Below are 22,885 nucleotides of genomic sequence, written 5' to 3'. Positions count from 1 at the left end.
TTGGGCACCGTCTGGGACAAGCGTTCCCTGCCGGTACTTTGCGTTCCCCAGAGCGGATCGCAGGAACAAATGCGCGCCCGCTCCCCGCACGGCACGCTGACCGCCGCCGGCGGGGCGAGGCTCGGCCCCTGAGCTCACCCCCCTCTGCCTCTCCTTCCAGCCGCCCGCGGCCCCGCCTTCCCAGGGTGCGACGCCCTCCCCGGCATCACCGGGCGGCGCCGGGCTGCGGGCACCGCCCCGCCCACCGTGCGACAGCGCGGCGCGCCGGGCACCCACGTGGAGCGGGCCGGGCAGGGCCGGCATGGGCAAGCGGCGAGCCAGGCGGGAGCTGCTGCGCAGCCTGAGCAAGAAGCAGAAGAAGCACCTGCGGGAGTTCGGCGAGGAGCACCCTTTCTATGACAAGTGAGTGCTGGGCTGGGCGGGGCAGGCCCTTGCCCGCGGTTCGGTGCCGGGGCTGCAGGGCCGAGGGGCCCCGCTCAGCCCGGGCCGGCCCGGGCGGCCGCCGCTCCCGCTCAGGCCGGCCCTGGGCTCCGAGGGAAGGAGGGGGGCTGCAGCTGCACGGAGCACTGCCGCTCGCGAGCCGGGAATCTCAAAAGCAGAACGGCAAGCAGGAAATGTCGGCTCGGATTTTCTTGCAACAAATGCACACTCTTGTGGTGCAGGCCGGAGGCTGCCGCCAGGAGTGGGGAAGCTGAGGAGTGCGAGGGGGCTCCCATTTTGATACCAGGCCGGTCTCTTGGCTTGTCAGGGTTCCAGCTTTCCCACTGTTCACTCCGTGCTCTTTTCTGATCTCGGAAAGGGTATGAAAATAGAGTAGCGAAGATGTGTGTGACAGAAGCCATTCCCTCCTCGGCGGGATGCCCGTCTGTCAAAGTGACCGCCTTCCCTTTGTACCCACGTGTGAACTTCTGAGGCGAGAGCTGCTTAGTCCCGGTGCTCTGTGCTGCTGCTGCTGGAGGAGCAGGCACGCAGAGTTAAGGTCTGTGTGTCACCCTGTACAGTGATGCTCAGTCCCACACAGGACTGTATCTTTTTGAGGGAATCGAGGTTAGTTTAAGCCCAGTTTGCACAGTGGTTTCTTTGAAGAATTGCAGTCCCAACACTGGTTAATCCTGGTTGTCCTTTAGTTTGTGTCTGTTTCCCTCTTCACAGACCAATATTTAGCGCTAGAAGTAGTCTCTGTCTCTGGTTAACTTTTTTACAAACTACCCTTGTAGCTAGGTGCTTTTAATTCCTTTTGAGACCTCATCTTCTGATTAACGCTGGATTTTATTTCAAAATTTTTATTGATCAGTTGTAATGCCTGAGCTCTTGGGCTTCATGTACAGAGAGTCATATCACCTAAGAGAGTGACCCTTAAGGTTTACCTTAAAGGCAAACGCCCAGTCTGTTTTCTTAGGGAGACATGTGTGATAGTTGGGTTTTAAGCTTTCTTTTACTTTAAACTTGCATAACTGATCAAATCACTCTTCCCCTCATTTCTTTCATCCTATGTGTAACATTATTGGCAGAGTAAGGTATGTTAGTGCTTTCTTTTCAGGGTTTCTGGAAGACCAGAAGAAACTCAAACATGTGAACTGGTAATGTATTTTTATTCCTTCTTTACTTTTATCTTTGTGTAGTTTCATGAAGTCAAAAGCTTAGCATTTCATGTTTCCAGCTTTTTCAGGCTGATTAAGTTGTTCCACTTAGAAAACCAGTATTAAGGAAAAAAAGATGAATGTGATTTTTGTGTGGATCTGAATTGTTCTCTGTAATGTCTGCCTCTAAACTGTAATGCCATCAGAGGGCAGAAGCAGCAGGAAATAACAGCAGTTCTTAACTTTTGTGTTTTAGTCACAGTGAAAATTAGATCACGCTCTAAATTAGTTTAATAACATTGGTAAACTTAGTGTTGCATGAGTTAGGAGACTTTGTTCTCTGTTGAGCAAAGAAATATGTTAATACTCCTTCTTCAGATTGCCAGTGCTTTATTTTTCTTTCAGTCAGGATTTGGTAGGCTCCTTTATCATCAGATTAACAAAAGACTTCAAAGTTTTAATTTGGAAAAATTAAATACTCTGTTTCATTTGTTTCCTTTAGCAATTTTGTGCATTAATGTAGTATTTACTGATTTTTTTTCCTTTTGGGGCTAAAAGAAACTAAGAAAGGAGTTAACGTTGTGTTGATACTCATGGTTTCACTATAGTTTTGGCTATAATCCAGACACTGGTTTGTGCAAGGACAGAACAGGACTGGCTCAAGTCTGGCTTGCTTGAAGTGTAGAGCTGTACAGCTGAACCAAACCTGAGCAACTCCCCAGGGAGCCACTGCCCACTGACAGCTATTTCACCTACCTTCTTGACAGCCAGAAGCATTTCCAGCATGCTCTGTCCCTTGTATGGGTGCCTTTCTACAATTTTCAATCCCTGTGTGGTTTTCTTAGAAGAATTTGATGCTGGTTCAGTAAATGCTTTGTCTGTGGAGATCAAATGTCCTCACTCAGCTGAGACTGAAAGAACTGGGTTTTGTGATGCTCCAAGTCAAATTGGTGCAGAAAGAGGCACTTCAGTCTGTTTCCCAAGATGCTTTCAAAACCTAAATGGAGGTGTCCAATATAGTTATTGGCATAAAATGCTGGGTTTTGAAAAATTCCATTGCATCTATGTAAGGTTTAATGTGAGAGGGGAAACATAATAGTGCAAGTAGAAGTAAGGGTATTTGCCTGCTGCTTTATAGGCTGTTACTGTTGTTGCTGTTTACACTCGTGTCTTCCTTTCCAGTCTGATGATTCTGATAAATCAAGTAAAGAAAGTGATTCAGAGACTGAAGTGGAACAGGTCTCTGGATATCATAAGCTCCTGGCTACCCTGAAGACCTCGCCTGAGTCTGAGAGTGAGGAAGAGGAAGATGAAAGTGAATCCGAAGAAGCTGAGGAAAGTGAGGCAGAAATGGGCAGTGAAGGGTCCCAGGAGACTGGAGAAGCAGAGGAAGGCATAGAAGATAAGAATGATGTTCCAGAGGAGGAAGAAGGTAATTTGTCTTTTCCCGTGCTTCTCTGGTGAACGTTGTTTGACTAACGCATGTTTTTAGCCGGGATCCTGGTGTAGACTGTCTTGTTGGCTGGGTGCTCTTCTGCCTTGGAGACTCTGTTGCTCCATTGGCTCTGTGTGGGTGGGAGCAGCAGCTGCTGAAGGATTTAGCAGGGGAAAGGGTAGCTGTGCTCATTTTGTGCCAGACAGCCTGCTGCTGCTTCCTCAGATGTTGTTTGTGCGGCAGCACAGAGGAAATCCACATGGAGCAGCAGACCAGGGGTTCTCACCCACTCATGGGAGACACAAGCTGTTCCCTCAAGCAGCATCTGGCTTGGCTGTGCCACCGAGAGGAGGGAAAGGTTTGCCTCACAGCATGGGAAAGAATATGGAAATTGGAAGGAAACCTCCGCCTTTATGGCAAGGTGTCCTCATTCATGAAATCTGCAAAGAAATGCTGGGAGAGCGGAGTCAACCTTTAATCATTTCCAGTTATTTAGGTGTTCAGAAACTAAGTTAAATTCCCCAAACTGGTTACTTCTTTAATTTTGTTTGGGGGGACCACGTTTTGTGTTATGTAACATTTGGCATGCCTGCCAAAAGTCATCTTTATGGTAGAATACAAAGCCTGCTTTTTTGATAGGGTTTTGTGAGAAGAAAATTGGTGACTCAGAGGGAACAACATCTACGGACAGTAACTTTTCCAGGAGAGAATAACCTGTTTCTTTCTAACAATTGACAGCCACAGACACAGCAGAGCAGATGCTCAGCCAGGAACAGGCTGATGGCACAGATAACTCTTGTGACCCATGTCATGGAGTAATTGAGGAGTTTACTGATGTGAAACACGAATCTGAATTTAGCTTGGAAACCAATTTCATGGAAGAGGAGAGTGGAGATTGCAATGCAGATAGGAGAGACAGCAGTTCTTCACAAGCTCTTCCAGAAGGTAAAAAAACTGTGTGTTTGTGTTTAAGGATCTGCCTTTAGAGGAGTATCTGTAAACATGTTTGAATTGTGCAGCACCCTAGCAATGGGCTGTACAGCTTCTAAGTTCTTCCACTACATTATTCATGCTGCCCACATGCCAGCTGGTTACATAAGGGACCCTTAACACTAATGCAGATGTGTAGCTGAACCATTTGTTCTCTGTAGCCCCTGGGGACTGGGATTCATGTGGGGTTTCTGCTATGACTGGTAAAGCTTAAAGTATCAGGAACTAGAAAAGTGTGTGGAGGGTGTTATCTTGTTCTGCTGCTTTAATAGTAGTTTTAAAAGCCACTGTAATACAAAAAGCTCTGCAAGCCTGCACTTGACTGTGGAAGATGTTCTTGGCACAAACAGCACAGCAGATAATCACAAAGCTGACCTGTGAGGGCCTCCTTCACATCTCAGTGGAGTTAGAGGTCAGATTCTGAGAAGCTTGGAGCAGCCACAGTAATTTAGACAAATGCTCAGCATTCTCAGAATTTTGAAGGTTATGCAGAGGAGTCTGACTGCACCAGGATGAGGAGAGAGTGAAGCATCTGCAGAGCACATGTAGTGTCTTTTAAGGGTGTATCCCAGAATCTCAGTGCACTGATGGACGCATCTGAAGCTCCAGTGTTGGAGTTGTCCCACCATATGTAACAAAATAACTGTGTTGCACCGGTGTGTGATCCTTCAGCGACAGGGCACGCACTGGCGCTCGCACAGCTTCTGCTCATATTTAATGCTCTGTGCCTTTAATATCAGATGGCATAGTTTGAGAGAGAGAAATATGTTTGTAGCATCCCTAGTGATGCTGGCTTGTCATCTTGGAGCAGCAGCTGACATTAGATCTGGGAGGCAGCCTGGGTGATACATGAAATGTGTGGAAGCATCAAAGGGCCATGTGATAGAAAAAACAGCTCGTTCTTGTTACCATGAGAATATGACTTAGGCTGCTGGCATTGCATTTTAATGAGAACAGTAGCTCTCCAACTGCATGCTAAGTATCCTAACAGCTTTGTTCCACCTATAAATGATGCACTACTTCTCAGTGGGTTCTTGCAGCTTGGAAGTGTCTTTATAATCTATTACAGAAAATGAATTACCTAAGACAGCAGAAAGAGGATTAATTTCTACTCTGGTCCCGGAGTCACTAAAATTCCTGAAAATGCACCCCATTACTCCTTCTACTTTATTGGGAAAATGTTGGAATCCATAAAACTCAACTGAGGAGAGACCCTGCAGTACAATTAAATGATACCCAGTTAATTTCCATTTCTAGAAAGATTTTCTCAAATTTTTTTCATTGTCATGATCAGTAAATGTCTTGACTTTTGCCCGGGTAACTTGTGTGTGGGCTGGATATTTGCTGGCAAGCACCAGTGTTCCCTAATTAGTTTTCTTTATGCAGTGAATGCTCCTGTTCTGCAAGCAGGATACAGGGCTTGGCTTTCACAATTAACTTTGCATGTGACTTTGTGCATGCCAGTGTCTTTGAGTATAATGTGATTTAACAGTTCTTTGCCTCTCTTTTCCTTTCCAAAAAGAAATGCTGATTAGATAAATCAGACTTTTTCTCACTCAAGGCAATTTTTGCCCCCCATCTCCAAAACTCGCCTAATATTTCTCTGCTTTATTACAGACTGTGTTCATATCACTGGGCAGAACTGTTTGTAAATTAGGAAGGTTAGCAAGTTCACTTGGGACTTTACTATTGACAGCCTTTTTCACCTGCAGGCAATGGACGTGCCAGAGCTTAAGGCAAAAAATTGCCACTGTTTTCCAGTACATATTGTTTTCCTGTCTAACGTTTGATTAGTGCTTGAAAATTCTAGTACTTCCATAAGTGCTTCTTTTTCTTTTTTAAAAGCAATCTGTCAAATCTGTTCTCTCTGTTCTTTGCAGAGAGAATTTGACATCCTTTCTCTCATCTCCAAGTGCTTTGAAATAACTAGTTTTAATTGTGGTGTTGGCCAGCATGGAGACTGTTCATCTCATTTGCAAATCCATTCTGCAACTTGATTCTACTATTAACTGCAATAGTTCTCAGGCTATTTTTTTGTTGTTACTGTAAATAGATCCATTTAAGCAGCACATGGACAAAGAACTTGAAGAAAAGGAAATAGAGAAAATGTCTACACTTCCTAAAACTTCAAGTCAAAGTCAGGTAATAATTTTCTGTAGCCATCCATCATTCCTAAAGATGCCTGGATCAAAATAATCCTTTTTTATTTAGGTGAAGTAGATCACAGTTGTTATTATTAGCTGCTGACACGAGAATTATCGAGATTTTTTTTTTTCACTGTTTTGTTGTTGAACTGTTTTCTTCTTCATTTGCTGCTGAGCAAGAGTTGAAACGTGAAGTCTGCTGTTCTTGGGGGCATCTGCTGACACACCTGAAACACATAGCTTTAGACTTTAAGCTGTAGTACCAAAGCCTTGACAAAGGGTGGAAACAGGGCTCGTTTCTGAGTGGTGACAGCACAATGCCAGGGGTGTGCTCTGCAGCTGAACTTCTGAGGTGACCATGTGCACTTTTAGAGGTACTTGTGATGCATTTTCACATTCTTGGTTCAGGATGGCTCTGTCCCTGTACACATTTACATGCCAGTGAAGGGGAATTTATTGGTTACATTACTTTATTACTTAATTCTGGCAATAATACATGAATTACATTACCAGAAAACCACCTCATTGCTTGACAAAGAATATTGGCTTTCAAAATAGTCATTTTTAGACAAACCTTTGCTTCATAACTTTTCCACATCTGATTTTGTTTTGGAGACTTGCCTCCCATTCTGGTCAGCCATATGCTGGGTGACATTCATTGGAAGATATCCAATGGTTAGTTAGTCAGAGAGAAAGCTGTGATTTTTTTTGAAATTTAATTTACTTTTTTGGCACATGGTGGCCAAAATTACCAGTGCCACCTGAAGCAATGCATGATATATCTTTGCTTAAATTGGTGTAGCTACTTTACGGTGACAGCTGGGGACGATTTGCATGGCAGAAAGCTTAAAGTTTAGAGTTTTCCCCTACTACACTGATAGCTGTTCAAAATCAGACAGACACCCAACAAGATTGCATTTAACAACTGTATCACAACTTCTGGGATTAGCCCCTAATGGGTTTATTTTCTTCTTTGATTAAAGTATGTGCTGATTGGGGTCAGCTGGTAAGCACAGTTGGACTGCAGGGATCTCATCTCGTCCCTGGTTTGAGCCACTGATTTGCTGGGTGGGTTAGGCAGAAAATTCCTCAGTTTTCTCTGGCATGGGAATAGTTACAGACACATCATTGCAAGATCCATCCAGATCTACCAAGCTGAAATTTATTGTTATTTATCCTGGCAGACTCTCAAAGGGATTGCATATTGAAATAAAAAGCAAAAATATTGTATTATGAAAAGATGATTTCCTTAATCTCACAAACTTGATTAAAGTTGCTATCACAAGCTGTGGTGATATGCTTTGAAGTGTGCAAGGTTTGGTACATATGACTCCTCAGTGTTGTTGGCTTATTTTCTTTCCAGTGGCCAAGGCTGGGTCAAGTAGTTTTTTCTTCCACTTTGGAGAAACAGAAAACTTTCAAAGCAGACAAAGAATTTGATGTGAAACAGCTTCATCTCCACAAGCCTTTGGAATCCACTTGGCCAAAAGTGAATAAACAGTTTCTGTCTGCAGCGGACAAACCAACGGATTCCTCTTTTACCCCGTTACAAAGAGAGCTCTTCTGTGTCATGAATTCCTACCGGGACTTGTTCTACCCGGAAAGATCTGCTCTGACAAACGGAGAGGAGATCCGGCACGCCTACTGCCTGCACGCCCTGAACCATGTGCTCAAGGCCAACGCCCAGGTGCTCAGCAACAACGCCAGACGGAGGGATCGAAAGCCAGGCACCGACACTGATGACCACAGGGACCAGGGGCTCACCAGGCCTAAGGTAAGGGAGCTCTGCTTCCCTGACCCCCACCCTGGCTGCCTGCTCAGGCTGTACAAACATCCTCGTAGTTTACCCACAAGTAATTTCTGTTGCTGCTCTCTCAGGGAATGTGTTTCTGGGCATATGCCTTTCTACATTCCTTTATCATGCCTGGAAGTTGTCCTCCATGGCCAGGGAAAATGCTGTGTGAGAAGCAGTGAGCTTAGGGTTGTTATCCAGCCTGGTTCTGTGCCAAACCATGAGTTTGACTTAATCTGTTTTTTGTCCCTGGCACCACAGACTGATAAGTTTTCCTTCTTCCATATTTAAATCTGCCAGTGCCGACAGGTGCCTCCATATCAATCTTCAGTATCACTGCAGGTAGTGTAGGCTGTCACTCAGTGAGAGATATGTCAGAAATTCTTTTGTCCTTAGGCACTTGTAAGGACTTGCCTGCATGAAAGGATCTTTCTGTTTGGGCCCCAAACCAATCCTCCCTGGATTCACAGCATCCTGTAGTTGATAACCAGGTGGATTCAACTATGGCAGCCTGTTCCCCGTGTGCCAGCTGCCTGTTGAACAATTCCAGAGTTGGGTTTCACTGTTTGCTGCATGCCTGGCAAATCTCTGGTTTCTGTGTTGACTCCCCCATTAGCCATTTATATTTTGGAGTTCTGTGCAGAAACTATTGCCACCCATCCAAGAGCCAGCCCTTGACCCTGTCTCTGTGTCACAGCAGCTCTTGCTTGCCTGGAAAACATGCTTAGTTTTCAGTTCCCCTCAGTGAGCTGGGCAACCAGGCTGAGCTGCTGGCTGAGAGCAGTGCATCCCAGTGTATCTTCCCTCCCTGCTGCTTGTCAGAATGGTTTTGTTTGGATTGTTGGGATACCCCACGGGGGCAGATCCAAGCCAGAGTTTAATTATTGCACGCTTAATGGTGAGTGTTCCTGTTTGATGGGTTATTCTCTGTCCCTGTTGATCTGCACAGGTGCTGATGATAGTGCCCTTCAGGGAGTGTGCTCTGCGCATTGTGCATATTTTCATCAGTCTCCTCGAAGTGAATGACAAGAAAAAAATAGATGTGAGTAATAAAAAGCGCTTCAAAGGGGAATATGGCTCTGACCCAGACGAGAAGCCCCCCAACCTGAAAAGACCTGAAGATTATGAAGCTGTCTTTGCTGGCAACATTGATGACCACTTCAGAATTGGTAATAACCTACTGAACAGATGATTTTTGGCTTGTACAGAACTGCTACATAACAAATTTTTCCCATTGCCTTAGAGCTATCAGGGCTGGAAGTTTGGTGAGATTCTAGGCTGTGTGGTATTCCTGCTGGTTTTGCCCTGGCAACCTGGATTTTTCTGAAAATCTTTCTTGCCTTTCCAGAACTTAAAAAGGAAGAGAAAATAGAGAGATAATTATTTTCACATCAAGTTCAGAATCATTTAAAATGCAATGACAGCTTTATTTTAGCAGGACTGCCCACACCTCATTTTGAAGATAGCCTTGATTATGCAGCAAAATCTTTTCATGTTATAAAAAAAAAATCTTTTGGGTTTAATTAGCCTGTTCACAATGTCTCGTGTAATGGTTGGAACAAAATTAAAGCTCAGTACTGAGCAAAGCAGTTTTCTGCTGTGCTTCCCATGGTTTTCATGGAAGCAAATGGGTAGCCAGCAAGTAGGAGTGTTGGACAAGCAGAAAATGTGAGACTGTTTCATATAATATTGTAAACTTATGCTGTTTAGTAACTCAGTATGCATAGAACTAGCTGGTGGCTTGGTTGCTGGAGCTGCTAGGATGAGAAGGCAGTTTTTCTAACTTAACTTGACAGATGAGAGGCTTTTGAAATACTGCACCTTGAAAGATAAATTGGCACTCCAAGAAATGTAATGATACAGTGGAAGATGTATGCAGGTCTCAGTCAGTCTTTCTTCCTTCCCCAGTGAGTATCTCTCAGGCTGAGAGCATCTTACTTTCAGCAGCATAATAATTTTCCTTTCAGTCCTCTCCCATACCACACTCTGCTTGTTCCACTAAGTGTTAAGACATGATTGAAGAAACTTTCAGTGCTGTTAACTTGCAGAGGTAAATTATAGAAACAGAATAATTTCTCTTTCTTACTGTGCTGCACACCCTGTTACTTCTGCACAAAGATCTAATTTAAAGCACATTTGTTATGCCTTACTGAAACCACCATTCTTTCACATTTTTAAACAGAAAAAAGACTTGATGTTTCTAAACTATGTATATGCTGTGACAAGTGATATCTTCTTCTTGGAAATTCAACCAATTGAACCTTTCTTTTTTTCCTCCTTTTTTCATTTTTATCCTTGGGTTGAAATAGACAGCAGGAGAGGTCCCAGCTGCTGTTTCTGAAATTCTTGGAAGGGCCTTCAGGTGAAGCCATGCTATCTGCCTTCAGATGGACAGGGAGAGAAGTTGGAGAGACTTTGCTGGGCAGATTGAAGGGGGTGGTTTGAATGTGTCTGGACTAGCTGCATTTTTAAGACCGGGAAACTGGGGGTTTTGGAAATAATGCCACGTAGTTATGACACAAACTCCTTTGATTCCTTCCCTTTCGTGTCTATAACATGAGAGGTGATGCATAGGCTGGTTCAGAATGTACCCTGCAACATGTGGTGTGAGAAGCAGTGTAGGTGCAAGACTTTAGTCACTGTAGCATGAAGAAACGTGTCCTTTGAGGTTTAGTAGCAAATCTTCTAATCTAGCCCTGTGAATAAAGGCAGTTGATAGTCAAGAGATCCACCCCAAGTCTTTCATGACAGATTAAAGTAACAGTTACTGTAATACCCAAAGTTCAGGATTCAGGGAGAAAGGAGTATTTAATAATTTCTGCATTTTTTTTTCTTAAGTTGTTCAGTGTTCTCATTCCCCTGTTCAGTAGAAAATCAGAAACAATATGTTTCAGTTAAAAATTTTCATTCAGATTATGAAAAATCTTTTAAAAAATAATACAGCAATGCTTTGTCAAACTACATGAAAATTTTCCACATGCTTGTCAAGTGAGTGTAGGGTGGATAAGCACTTCTTGGGAAAAGGAGAATTTCAGACAAATTAGTTGTGTCCAGCTATATTCATCAGTGTGGAGAGAGGAAATGGGGGAAATTACTGTTCCAGAGCCTCCTGGAGGAACGTGGTTGATAATTGATGTTAACTGAGACGTTGCTGTTGGTGTTGTTGGACAGGGGTTGCCATCCTGCAGAAGAGCATGAGACTCTATGCACCCTTCTACTCCTCAGACATCATCATTGCCTCTCCCCTGGGCATCAGGACTGTCATTGGTGCAGAGGGGGAGAAGAAAAGAGACTTTGATTTTCTGTCATCAATAGAAATCCTCATCATTGATCAAGCAGACATTTACCTGATGCAGAACTGGGAACACGTTCTGGTGAGTTTTCCATATATGTATTCATTTTTGTGCTGTGTTTTTCATATATGTCCATTCATTTTTGTCCTGTGCTGTGTCTTGCTGGTCTGATGTTACTCAGTTTTGGCAGTGAGCAGTATTGCTGTTTTTTACTGACTTGATTCTAGACATGGATGTTCATTTCTTTTCCTCTCTCCACCCTGATATTTTCCTTATACTAAGAATATTCTTTCTACAGATTTTGGGTAGTAGTACATGTTCTCTCTAAAACTTAGTTTGGTGCTTTAGTAGTGTATTTCATCAAAGGTGTTTTTGGACAGTTTTAATTATCTTGCAGCATTAAGAATGATGATTTCTTTAATCACATCTAGGAAAAATTTGCCAGCTGACTGCCCAGTGTCTCAGTCAGATTGCAGCCATGTGAGGAATCTGTGCAGCCTATTTCAGGTTCCTCCAGAAAGCAAGAGGAACTGATGCATGTCTCTACTGATTGCACATACTAAGCATTGGTCATGTCCAGAGTTAAACAGTATGAAGGGTCTCCTGTACATTTAATGCAAGTGGAGCTCTTGGATTGTGGCTAGCCTGCAGCAGTGCCCCTGCTTTTTGGCTTTTGGCTAATAGAAGTTTTCAGGATTGAAATGGTAGGGTTTTCTTTTCCACATTAAAACACCTCTGAGGTTCCCCAGACCAGAAATTTTGACTACATGATGTCAGTATGCATTTTGGATGAGTCCAGATGATCTTCTTCCCTCAGGAGTCACAGAAAGGGCACATGAGCCTACACAATACCCAAGGAATGAGTCTTGGAGTCTGTTTTCTGTTTTTCCCTTTAGGTGCAACTGCCTGCCAAGTGGTGGCAGGGGTGCCAGTCCTAGGCATTGTTCCCTGAGGGTAAAATGTGGTGAATTTCTTCAAACTCTACCCGAATGTGATGAGAGCTGAGCTGTGCTTGGGCTTCTTTTAGCTCAGAAACCTTGGGCCCATTGACTTTAGTACAAACAAGTCCATTATAGTTGCCCCAGAAGATTAGAAAGTTACTGTTCCTAGTGACTAAAGAGATGGTAACTTTCAGTTCTGTGGCAGGAAGTCAAGTAAATTGCTCTTGCTGTGGTCAATAAATTCCAGACAGTGGTGTCTTGGGAGATGCTGCTTGTTTATATTCTGTGCTGCCTTGCTGGTCCCTGCCCTCTTTCCCACTGCAGTTAAGGCTTTTGCAGGCAGTCAGGGATGTCAGCAGTGATGTGTCTTCACCTGTGTGTGCAGCACCTGATGAAGCACATTAACCTGCTGCCTCTGGACTCCCACGGCGTGGACTTTTCCCGAGTGCGGATGCTGAATCTCAACAACTGGTCCAAGTACTACCGGCAGACGCTGCTGTTCAGTGCCCTCCAGGACCCCCAGATCAACTCTGTCTTCAACAAACACTGCTTCAATTACATGGGGCAGGTGAGTTCACAGAGCAGCTGGAATGCTGCTGTGCAGGGGAAGGGGAGAGGAAGAGAAAACCCAACCTGCAGAAAAATTCTGTAACTCAGCTGCTGAAAGACTGTGTGCCTGTTGTTTCCCTCACCCAAATGTTTCAGTCTGAATCCATGACATTACATTCTGTGCCAGAGGCATGAAGAGCTGCTCCTCATGCAGTGATGCTTATTTCATATTTTTCTTTCGTAGTAGCTGCTGTTTCATGTCAGAAATCAGATTTTGGTTTTTTAATTTGACAGAGTCAAGTTATTTTGTTTTACTTACTCTGTTGTTAAATGGAGAGTTCGTCTGCTTCCCGTTTTTTATCTCCTACTATGTAAGTTGCATGAACTGTTAGTATTTTGAAAGAAACAGGAAAAGCAAAAACTTCAGGAGACCATCTCAAATATACAGGGCATAAGCAGTCATCAAGTATTTAACAGACCTGGTTTGTCTATCATGACTGTAGCTTTGTATTGGAGCTTTCTTAAAAACAGCCTTGAGCACTGTTTTTCTTAAAAATAGTGCTGTCAGATGTGAGCTGCAAAAAGCTGGCTGCACTGTGCCTGCCTTTGGAATGCTGCTTCCCTGAACATCCTACTTCCTTCTCACAGGTGGCCATCCGCAACGTGCCGCTCACTGGCTCCATCAGCCACATTGTGGTCCAGCTTCCTCATGTTTTTCGGAGATTAGAAGCTGACAGTGTAACTTCTGTGATAGATGGCAGGTACTGTGTGTCTCAGACTGTTTTGCTGTGCCCTAATGACTGCAATTTTAGATTCAGTGGAGCGTACTGCAGAGCACACTGTGGGTTCACCACACAAGTACATCTCCATTAGTCCTCAGGTGTAGGCTGGGCTCTGCACAGGTGGAGGGGAATACTGACCTTCTCCTTGCCAAAGGCACTGGAGAATACAGTCTGGGGAAGAAATACCAATCTCTACCACATTTGTGTAGTGCTGGTAATGCCTTTTATCTTCTATACATGTAGAAGTCCTGTGAAGTTAAAAGAAGGAAAATCTTTGGCAGTGTGTTGTTTGATGATATTTCTGTCTGAGCTCATATCAGTATTAGAAAGCTGAAGTTTCACTCTGGTTAAAACATATTTGTTTTTTTAAATTGAGGTTTCAGTTTTTCATTGACAAAGTTCTGCCCGAGTACCGTGACGCCATCATGTCCCACACGCTCATCTACGTCCCCTCCTACTTCGACTACGTGCGCCTTCGCAACTACTTCAAGAAAGAGGACCTGAATTTCACTCACATCTGTGAATACACCAAAAAGGCTGCTGTCTGCAGGGCAAGGCGCTTCTTTCTCAAGGGAGAGAAGCAGTTCTTATTGTTCACTGAGCGTTTCCACTTCTACAAAAGGTGAGTTGTGCATGGAGGGATAGAATGTAAGAGAATAGTTCAGAAAGCAGTCTCACCCCTGAGGAGTTGCAGCTGTACCAATCACCAAAGATTAGGAACAGGCCTGCCCTTAACAGGCCACAGCTGTGTCCAATAAGAAGAGGAGTGCTACAAAAGAGTGGGTTAGCTGGTTGAGGAGAGATAAAATATGTTGGTTCTGCTGTGAAGAAGGAGTCAGTGCTGTGAGGAGCTTCCCATGAGAAATCACCAAAAAGATATGGGAGCTTTGCAATAAGATGACAACAGTTGTGGACTGAGTTTTCTCTCTGAGTTGTGTGTGTGTGTGTGCTGTTCTGAAGGTAGAGTTTGACCTTAGTCATAGACGGGCTGTGCTGTTTTTGAATCTTTTGGATCCCTCTGAGGACTTCTTTGACTGAAGTAAGAGTTGTGAAATTTACTTTCAAGTTCTTGCCTGTTGTCAGCAGTCCCTTTGCAGAGACTTCAATATTTTGTTATGAGCAGAGCTTTATTCAGGAAGGAAAGTGCTGCCAAGTTCCAGTGATGTCAAGACAGGATAATACAGCCTGCAAATGGGATTCATTGGGCCTTTTATTTGTGTTCATCTGTGCCACAGTAATTGTATAAAATTTTGGAAGGAGTATATAATTTGTTCAATAATGCAATACAGCAAGCTGAGGCCACTTGGAAAATTTGTTACATCCTGCCTGGAGCTGCTTTCAAGTTCCTAATGGAACAGGATTTCTTTCTGTTAGCAGATGTGTTGGCAAATACGAAAAGTTTCATGAGGCTTGGTCTGATCAAGCTTCACTGTATTAAAATCCAAGGCTGCAGAGGCTGACCACTTCATAAATTGGTGGAGGTTGGTACTTTAGAGGAAGTCATTGTGCCTGGCATTGTGAGATTTTCCCCTAAATTCCACTTCTCTGTTTAGTCTTCAGTCTGTGACACAGGGCTTGTAAAGTCGAGCTACAGCTGATGTGCATTGAGGTTGATGGAAATTGGAAGACTTGATAGAGGACTGATGTTTTACCGTGTATATTTTGTAAAATTTGCCTCAAGTGTTTTGGTTTTTATTTTTTCTGCTACAGGTATACGATAAAAGGCATTAGGAACCTCATTTTCTATGAGTTACCAACATACTCCCACTTCTACAGTGAGATTTGCAACATGCTGAAGGCCACAGACAGTGGGGTGGATGCTACTTGGACTTGTACTGTGCTCTACTCCAAGTATGATGCTCAGAAATTGGCTGCAGTGGTTGGCATAGACCGCACCGCTCAAATGCTACAGTCCAAGAAGAATGTGCACCTCTTTGTTACAGGAGAAAATGATTAAGTGATTCTGCAGACTGGATGAGTGGATGGACCTGCATTTTACTCCTAATGCAGATTTTTATATTGCTTTTTAAAAAAGTATTAAACTTTTTACTCCCTTTTGTTAAATATTCTGTTGAAATTGTTTGTATAGTATTAAATTTTGTATTTCAGTACTCTGCCCAACAAGAAATGAAGGGTGTCATTCAAAAAAGCAAGGCTTAGAAGGTGTTTTCTGTATAGAAACAAAATCAATCCAGAAACTATTTTTCATGTATATTAAAAAAATCATGGGTCAGTAAAGATTCATGCAGTGATAAATAGCTTTTAGTTGGACTATTTCATTTTCAGGTGTAGCAAACTCACTTTCTTTTCTTGGGGGAAGTTTTTCTTCTTGTCTAAGATAAGAAAAATGCCCAAGTATTAAATGAGTCACTATTCTGTAAGCATATACAAGGGAGGTGCAGTCATGGGCTCTATAGCACAAAGGTGTTTCTGAATGAGAGTTGGACTTGCTTCAAGTTGACACTTGTGAGAATCCTTACATGTGCTTGGGTAGGAGCTATGGGTTTTGTGTTTTTCCTGGAGAGACCTAAATATCTCTGCTTCCTATTTCCAGCAGACCCTCTGGCTGGTCAGTTTTACCAGGGATAAGTACAAAATCAGAGGATTGCAAATGCCTCTGGGATGGTATCTGGCACCACAGGTGGAGGTGAGGTGGTTGCTTTGTCTGGTTTTTCTCCTGGTGGTTGTAGATGGACATGGAAGCATCCTGGTGCTGCCTTTTTCTTTTTCTCCTTCCCAGAAGCCAAGTCTAATTGAAAGGGAGTTAAATTAGAAGGATTTGTTTGGGTAAGCACGTGCTAGGGGCTGCAGGAAGATTGTTCTCAGGAGGGGCAGGTGAGCCCTGCGTCAGCCCCAATGCAAGAAGGAAACATCCTGTAATAAGCTTTGAGGGAGTTCTTGTCTAGGAGGCTTAAGTAAATACACCAAAGTGAAATATACTCCTTGAGTAAATGAGGCACATGCTTCCTGCCAATTTTTGTCATATTCCTGTATTCCTCATAAGCTGTGAACTCCAGTAGTTACCATTTAGTAGACATGAAAATCCATGCAGTTTCTTGCTTTGCATTTTAAGTAATGTCTTTTAATTTTACATACCTCTGCTGTAGCACACAAGAATTAAGAGCCAGCCCCAGAAAACTTGTCCTGCTGGACATCTGTCTCCTGTACAGCACAGAGCAGTAGTGGCTATCAAGGATTTTTATTTTATGGCCCAGGCTGGATGTGGGAGAATTATGGCTGTGCATATGAAAACAAGCGCACAAAATAGGATTAAGGAATTTCCTTTCTACACCGGATGTTCTTAGCAGAGATAAGAGCTGACCTCTGAGGAAGCTAAAGTGGGATAGCTGCTTAGGGAGATAACATGATGCAGTGCAGCTCCTGTTTAAAGAAGCAGCAAGAGTTCTGAGCCAGAGCCTGAACTCTGCAAGTATTTTTCTTCCTACACTGAAATTAAAAGCAAAGTGCCTTAAGGGAGTAAGGCCAGACTGTAGACTGAGGCCCTCATGATTTTTTTATCAGCTACTGGGTTTGTTCCTAAGACAAGCATACTTGGAAATTTGATATGTATATACCAGTGTCACATTTCTGATGTTGATTACTAATTATAACTCACTGATTGCCAAAGCAGTGTGTAAATGCCTCTTCACTGCCTTCAATAGGTGCTCGAAGCTGCTAGCACAGAGCCTTGGAGAGCTCGTGCAGGAGGGTTTTGTGCCCTGACAAATTCTTACTTGCCTTAGTAGGGAGCCTCATCAGCCAGCACTGATCCTAGGCAGGAATTCTGCATAGCAGCCTGTGCTAGTGGGTCAAACAGGTTTGCTGATATGGGGAGCTCTTCTCTGTGCTGGTGTGAAGGTCCTTTTTTATCATCTTAAATAATTCCCTGGTGCAGGGGTTTGTCCAAGATTTGTGCCAAAGATAGTTACTGGGAGATGATGAGCACCAAGGTCGGAGTTTGGCCCATCCTGGATGTGTGTTCATGGATACAAATGCTTTGTTTGCTGGGACAACTGCTGGCTCCAAATGAGTTACTTTGGAGCCCATCCTCCTGGTGATAATGTGGCTTTCAGAGGGGTGGCTGAACCTAATGCATTTGTGTGGGGACACTAAGTTATAGCAATGGAATCTAAAGGGTTGGGTTTTTTTAAACTGTACAACCCTTGTTCAAATTCTGACACAAATGGAATAAGGTGTTAGCAAGTATGATATTTTACCTGGTTTTACTTGACAGTGTGCGGTCTCTGCAGGGTGAGTGTTTGGCCATTTTTTCACAAGAATGCACCAATGATGAGTAATTACTCATCTTGACTAAACAAATGTAACACAATTTCCTCTTCATTTTGACCTCAGTACCAGACCTTTGTGAGGGTGATGGCATTCTTAAGAATGCAATTTTTGGTCATTGTTTTAGGAGGATCTCAGAGCACTGACAACTAATCCTGCATTCTTTGGGAAATGTGCTGTACCACAGTGTGAGAGTCGACTCCCTGTTCCAGGCCCTGGCTGCTAACACTGGTGCCAAAGCATTAGCACCTAGCTTTGGGAAGTTCAAACCCAAGGGTAAAAATAACTGGTGTTAAGGTGTTAGATGAGAATTTCTCCTTAGTATCTCCTGCCTCAGGAAATTTCTAAGGAAATCCTACTAATGGGTGACCAAGAGAAAGACATACCTGTCTCTGTAGGAAAATTGTTCTTGCAGCTAAAGAGTTCATGTTCTAATGGAGCATTTTTTCACTAGCTAAACAATCAGGATAAGAGGTCTATTACGTTTTGTTGCTCCTTTCAAAGATTACAAAAAGGCTTTTTTTTTTCCCTCTGAAAATGTGTTTGCAGGATAGGAGCCAGCCTTCTGCTGCTGCCTGTATTAATGTGGAGGAGGCAGGGAAAGGTGACTTCAGGACAGTCTGTTTCCATGCTGGAGAGCTGCCTCCTGTGAAGAGGCAGGTTGTTGGTTTTGCAGCAGTTATTGGGAAACATGGGACGAATCACATGAGAGAGAAATTGGAGCATTCCTGTTAACAACAGCAGAATTAACAATTGCTTTACAGCTGTGCTGTCACAGGCTGCCAGGGTTTCTCAGCTCTGCATTAGTCATGCTCCATGGCCTCAGCCCCAGGAGTTACTCTCCAGGGTTTGGGGATTTTTTGGGCTTGGTAACCAAGCGTGTCTGATGAAACAGTTTGCGGAGGGGGCAGTTGAGAAACCATCGTGGGGGAATGAAGGAGCAGCCTGTGCAGAGAGGGAGAGGGATGTGAGCAAGGACAGGGTGCAGTCAGCCCTTGCTCTCCCCCAGCTGCCTGGGCTGCCCCAGAGACAGCAGAGAGGGCTCCTCCCTTCCCCACAGGGCCAGAGAGCTCCTGCAGCTCTGCCCTGGGAAGGGAGCAGTGCCCTGGGGAGGTCACTGGGCTGAGCCTTCATCCTCCCCCACCGCAGATGCCAGGTGAGCCTTAATCCCGCAGGGAAGGTGGAGGTGCTGCCGGTGTGCTGGGCCAGGCTGCAGCCCAGGAGGGAGGCACAAAGCCAGAAACCTGACTGGAAAACACCACACAGGATTTAAGATACACGTGTATTGCTGGAGCCAGAGCTCCTCCTGGCCAACAGGGTGCTTTTGCCCATACTAAATCCAAACATATAGCTCAGTCCCTGTGGTGTAAAATCTCCTGTGCTGAGCTTGACAGCCCAGGGCTGGTTGTATTTTAATTAGCCATTAGCTTCAGTGGTGCTTGAGGGTTGCTTGCTTTATCAGGTGGACTGGGAGTTGGGCTGAGACCCCCAGCTCTGGGATGGATAAACAGGTTACAGGTGAGAGCAAGTAATGGGAGTTGGTTACCTGAATGGAGATGAGGGACTGGCCATAACATTGAGTGGTACTTAAGGAATAAATATTTGATTATGTGAGAGAGGAGCAGGAATTTCAGTAAAAGACATGAGAGAGATGAAGGTTAGGTACAGAAAAACAACCCACAGGGCAAAACCAGCATTGTAAACATGGAGCAGTTGACAATATAATTATGTAGTCGCAACTAAAAACAGGAATTTGGCCTTGTTCTTTCAGACAAAACAGGAAAATCACACTGAAGTCCTACATGCTGTGCATGACATTACATTTCCAGGGTCAAACCCTTACCACTGACAGTGGCATAATTCTAGAGATGTTGCCAGAAGTGCTAAAACAGAGGGTTATCAAGATGCTGTAAGGTCTCTTATTAGCCCCTCCTTTAAGCTCTTACAAAAGAGGGACTTGGTAGCTGGGACCATAACTGAAAAGACATTACTAGCACCTTGTTATTACTAATAAAGAAGTAGAAATTTCCATTTTATTTACTTACCCTGGGTGTCATGTGTCAAAAGCCCTCACTGACATTTAATTAATACATTAGTAAACAATATTTAGTTATAAAAATGTATATTTTTAAAATCAAAGTAGCAAAAGCAGAATCAGTTTTGTTTGAAGTCATGAGCCTAGATAGGACATGGATAAATGGGAACCAGTTAATATAATTTATTTGTACTTTTACAAGGTTTTTAAGAAGTTCCTTGATAAGGGAGGCTTCTAAATTATTTGGTGAGGCTGGAAGGATCACAGCAGCTCATTGCAACAAAAACCTCTAAGTTACCCTGTGCCATGTTCTCTGCTGACTATTTATGTAGCATGAAAGATCATATTTCCTTCTCCAACATTATTCTGTAAGTTGGTCTGGCCCCACTCGTTAATTAGAATTAATGCTCCTTTAGCCTGAGGAAGAATTTGAAAGGAGGGGAGCATATCTGGCCTTGCAGCTGTTTGGAGCTGGGCTCAACAGGGAAGACCTGTGCAGAAAAGCCCATTGGAGCATCAAGAAATGGATGATCAGGAAGTGTCTTTGTGAAAAGAAGCCTTGTGGATTCCTCTGGTGCAGCCAGTGCTGAGTAACTGGAGAATAAGCCAGGTTTTCTGACAGCTCATGTTTCTTAAACATCACTGAACACAGCACTGTGACTTAAATATTTAAATTAACTGCCCCTAAGCAAGGTCTCACCCTTTCCCTGCTAAATTAAAGGACATGTTTAAATTAACCAAAAAAAAATTACATTTGAAGTTCCAGGTATGAAACCTGGCTTGCTTCTGGTCTGTTGCCCTCTCCCAGAGCAGGGGAAGAGCCAGTGGTAATTTGCATCACCTCTTCTGCCAGTACAGATCCTTCAGGCTGCTTTGTGCTTCATTTCTCCCTGCCATTCTCCCACATGGGTATTGTCAGTGGAGTTGGGTGGAAGGCAGATAAATGCTGGTAAAATGCAGCTAACCCAGGAAAAGAGCCCCAAAGGAATAAATTAGTGTCTGAATTAATTCCTGCTACAAGCTGGAAGTTCTCCTGTAACTTCAGAAGCTGCTTGCTTGAGTCCAAAGGAAGGAGAGATCATGCAGAGATGGAGGTGCAGAAGCTCTTGAAGTGCTTACAAGCTTTGTGAAACCACTCACCTGAACTGGAGGCATGGCAATGTTTGGTGGAATTAGCCCACGGGCACAAAGAAGACCACCTTGTTTCCACCCCCTTCACCTCGTCAGGGATGAGAAGAACTGAAGCAGAAGTCAGAATCTCAGTAAGGTCCTGTTTCCAAAGAAGGAAGACCAAATGATAGTGCTCCAAATTTGAGCACCTGAATGTGCCACATGAGGTGCTTCTGGGAGGGAAAAGAACAAGGCAAGTCTCTGTTCCTGGGAGGAGTCACAGCGTGGGGAGGCCCCAGGGCAAGCACGGGGGTCAGGGTGCTCCTGGCAGTGCACAAGGAGCTGCCAGCACCACCAAGACAGCCAGGTACAGAGCACCAAGTGCAAAGCTTCCTCCTGGGAGAGGACTGGCCTCCAGGAATTCTGCTGCACTTCTTTTAGAGGTACAGAACAGAATGTGAAAGAAACTCAGATCCAGGGGGTTTTCCCCCAAAGAAAACTAACGGTACAAAGTACATCTTTTTTTCCCATCAGTCAGATGCAATTAGATATCCTTTCCCTTCTAATTAAGGGAAGAAAAACAGGGAAGAGCCTGTCTCCTGTAGAAGCCTGTGAGCTCTGAGGCCAGCACAGGACAAGCAGTGAAGGAAGGTGCAGAGTCTCCACCGAGCAGGAGAGGCAGAGCGAGAGTTGCCCGTCAGGTGTCACCCATTTACAATAAACAGATCTGCTGCCAATTTAGGGAGGGTTACACCACAATAGGTCACTGTAGGTCTGGGTTTGCACATGTGTTGCTTTTTATTTTTAATTTCCCCCTAGTCTTTTCAGTTTTTTTTTCTTGGAGGAGGGGCTCAAGCAGGATTTAGCAATGCAAATTGGTATGGTACAGATGTTTTGCCTGTGGTGGTGAAATGGCAGTGGTTTTGCCCTTCTGAAGCAGAGAAAAGGAAAGAGCAGCAGGATTTTTTTGTGTAGCAGGAACCTCAATGGCCTCCTGGGGAGTAAGGTTAGTCTTTTCCTTCTATTGTATTTTACTGAAGTTGTGGAAATAAAGAAAATATGTTCAGTGGGCAACAGAGAAGCATCAGTGATCATATTCTGGGAGCCTGTATCCTTAAACTTCTGGTCTCATGTAGCAATTTTTCAATGCTTTTCCCTTGGTCAAAAAAAAAAAGTGCCTTCAGTGGCTAAAATGCTAACACATTTCACTTGCAAGTGGTGAGCAAGGGGCCAGGACTTTTCAGCAGGTTGTAGACCATCTAATAAATCATTTATTGGCAAGGTTTAGAGCAATCAAACCTAAAGGAGAGCTTTTTACTTGGACTCACCTTCAGTATGAACTTTTGAGGTCCTTGTGCATATGTGTAGTAGTAAATTAAACAGATGCAAGGCTCCCAGCTTATAGAAACAAACAAAATATATATTTCTTGGATGCAGGGGCCATTCTCATGTTAAGAAATGACACTTCAGCAAGTGGCACTGTGCTGAGGAACCCATTCCAAAGCCACGTTAAAGGCTTTGTCAGCCTTTGGGCATCTTCTGTTACCTGCAGAGTAACTCAGACATTTTTCTTGTGCTGTGCTCCCTCTCTTCCCACCTTTGCCAGTATGCAGATAAGTTCCTGGCTGACCTGTCAAGTGGGAATGGTGATGAGGAGTCCCAGTCATTCAGAGTGAGGACATGGGAGCGCTCCATTCCCTGCTCACACTGTGAGGCAATTAATGCAATTTGTGCAGTTTGGCTGAATGAACAGTTTGAAATGAACCATTGAGCCATCTGTTCCTGCAGCTGACATCAGGCGTGGCAGGAGTAGCAGTCAGCTTTGGCTGGGAGAGAAACATCTCACTGTCATTAAGGAAAGTTCAAGAAAGGGGGGCGTGGGTTTGCTTTTTTTCTTCCCCTTGTGCTATCTTTAAAGCAAACTCTTTCTTTCATATTTTCTTGTGG

General features: G+C 43.9%; 1 protein-coding gene across 2 annotated transcripts; it reads left to right on the top strand.

Moving 5' to 3' along the window:
• The first annotated feature begins 190 nt into the window (after positions 1 to 190).
• UTP25 (UTP25 small subunit processome component) lies at positions 191 to 15,762 on the top strand. Of its 2 annotated transcripts, XM_036380749.2 has the most exons (12): positions 194 to 402; positions 1,541 to 1,580; positions 2,763 to 3,012; positions 3,754 to 3,960; positions 6,059 to 6,147; positions 7,513 to 7,923; positions 8,891 to 9,110; positions 11,113 to 11,315; positions 12,561 to 12,743; positions 13,373 to 13,485; positions 13,883 to 14,128; positions 15,217 to 15,762. In XM_036380749.2, the coding sequence occupies exons 1-12, from the start codon at positions 302 to 304 to the stop codon at positions 15,461 to 15,463; spliced, it is 2,310 nt and encodes a 769-aa protein (XP_036236642.1). In that variant the 5' UTR covers positions 194 to 301; the 3' UTR covers positions 15,464 to 15,762. The 2 variants fall into 2 exon arrangements, with proteins under 2 accessions (XP_054370333.1, XP_036236642.1); XM_054514358.1 differs by lacking the exon at positions 12,561 to 12,743 and having other exon boundaries at positions 191 to 402.
• The last annotated feature ends 7,123 nt before the right edge of the window (positions 15,763 to 22,885 follow it).

The sequence above is a fragment of the Molothrus ater genome, chromosome 3 (assembly GCF_012460135.2).
Source record: "Molothrus ater isolate BHLD 08-10-18 breed brown headed cowbird chromosome 3, BPBGC_Mater_1.1, whole genome shotgun sequence".
Lineage (NCBI taxonomy): Eukaryota > Metazoa > Chordata > Aves > Passeriformes > Icteridae > Molothrus > Molothrus ater.
Note: the sequence above shows the minus strand (reverse complement) of the source record. Positions and strands in the feature narration are given on the sequence as shown.

Excerpts from the sequence above, each read along its gene's own strand:
- UTP25 (XM_036380749.2), top strand. The coding sequence starts at position 302 with ATGGGCAAGCGGCGAGCCAGGCGGGAGCTGCTGCGCAGCCTGAGCAAG. Across the intron at positions 3,013-3,753 it reads TGTTCCAGAGGAGGAAGAAG|CCACAGACACAGCAGAGCAG; the intron begins GTAATTTGTCTT and ends AACAATTGACAG. Across the intron at positions 11,316-12,560 it reads AGAACTGGGAACACGTTCTG|CACCTGATGAAGCACATTAA; the intron begins GTGAGTTTTCCA and ends CTGTGTGTGCAG.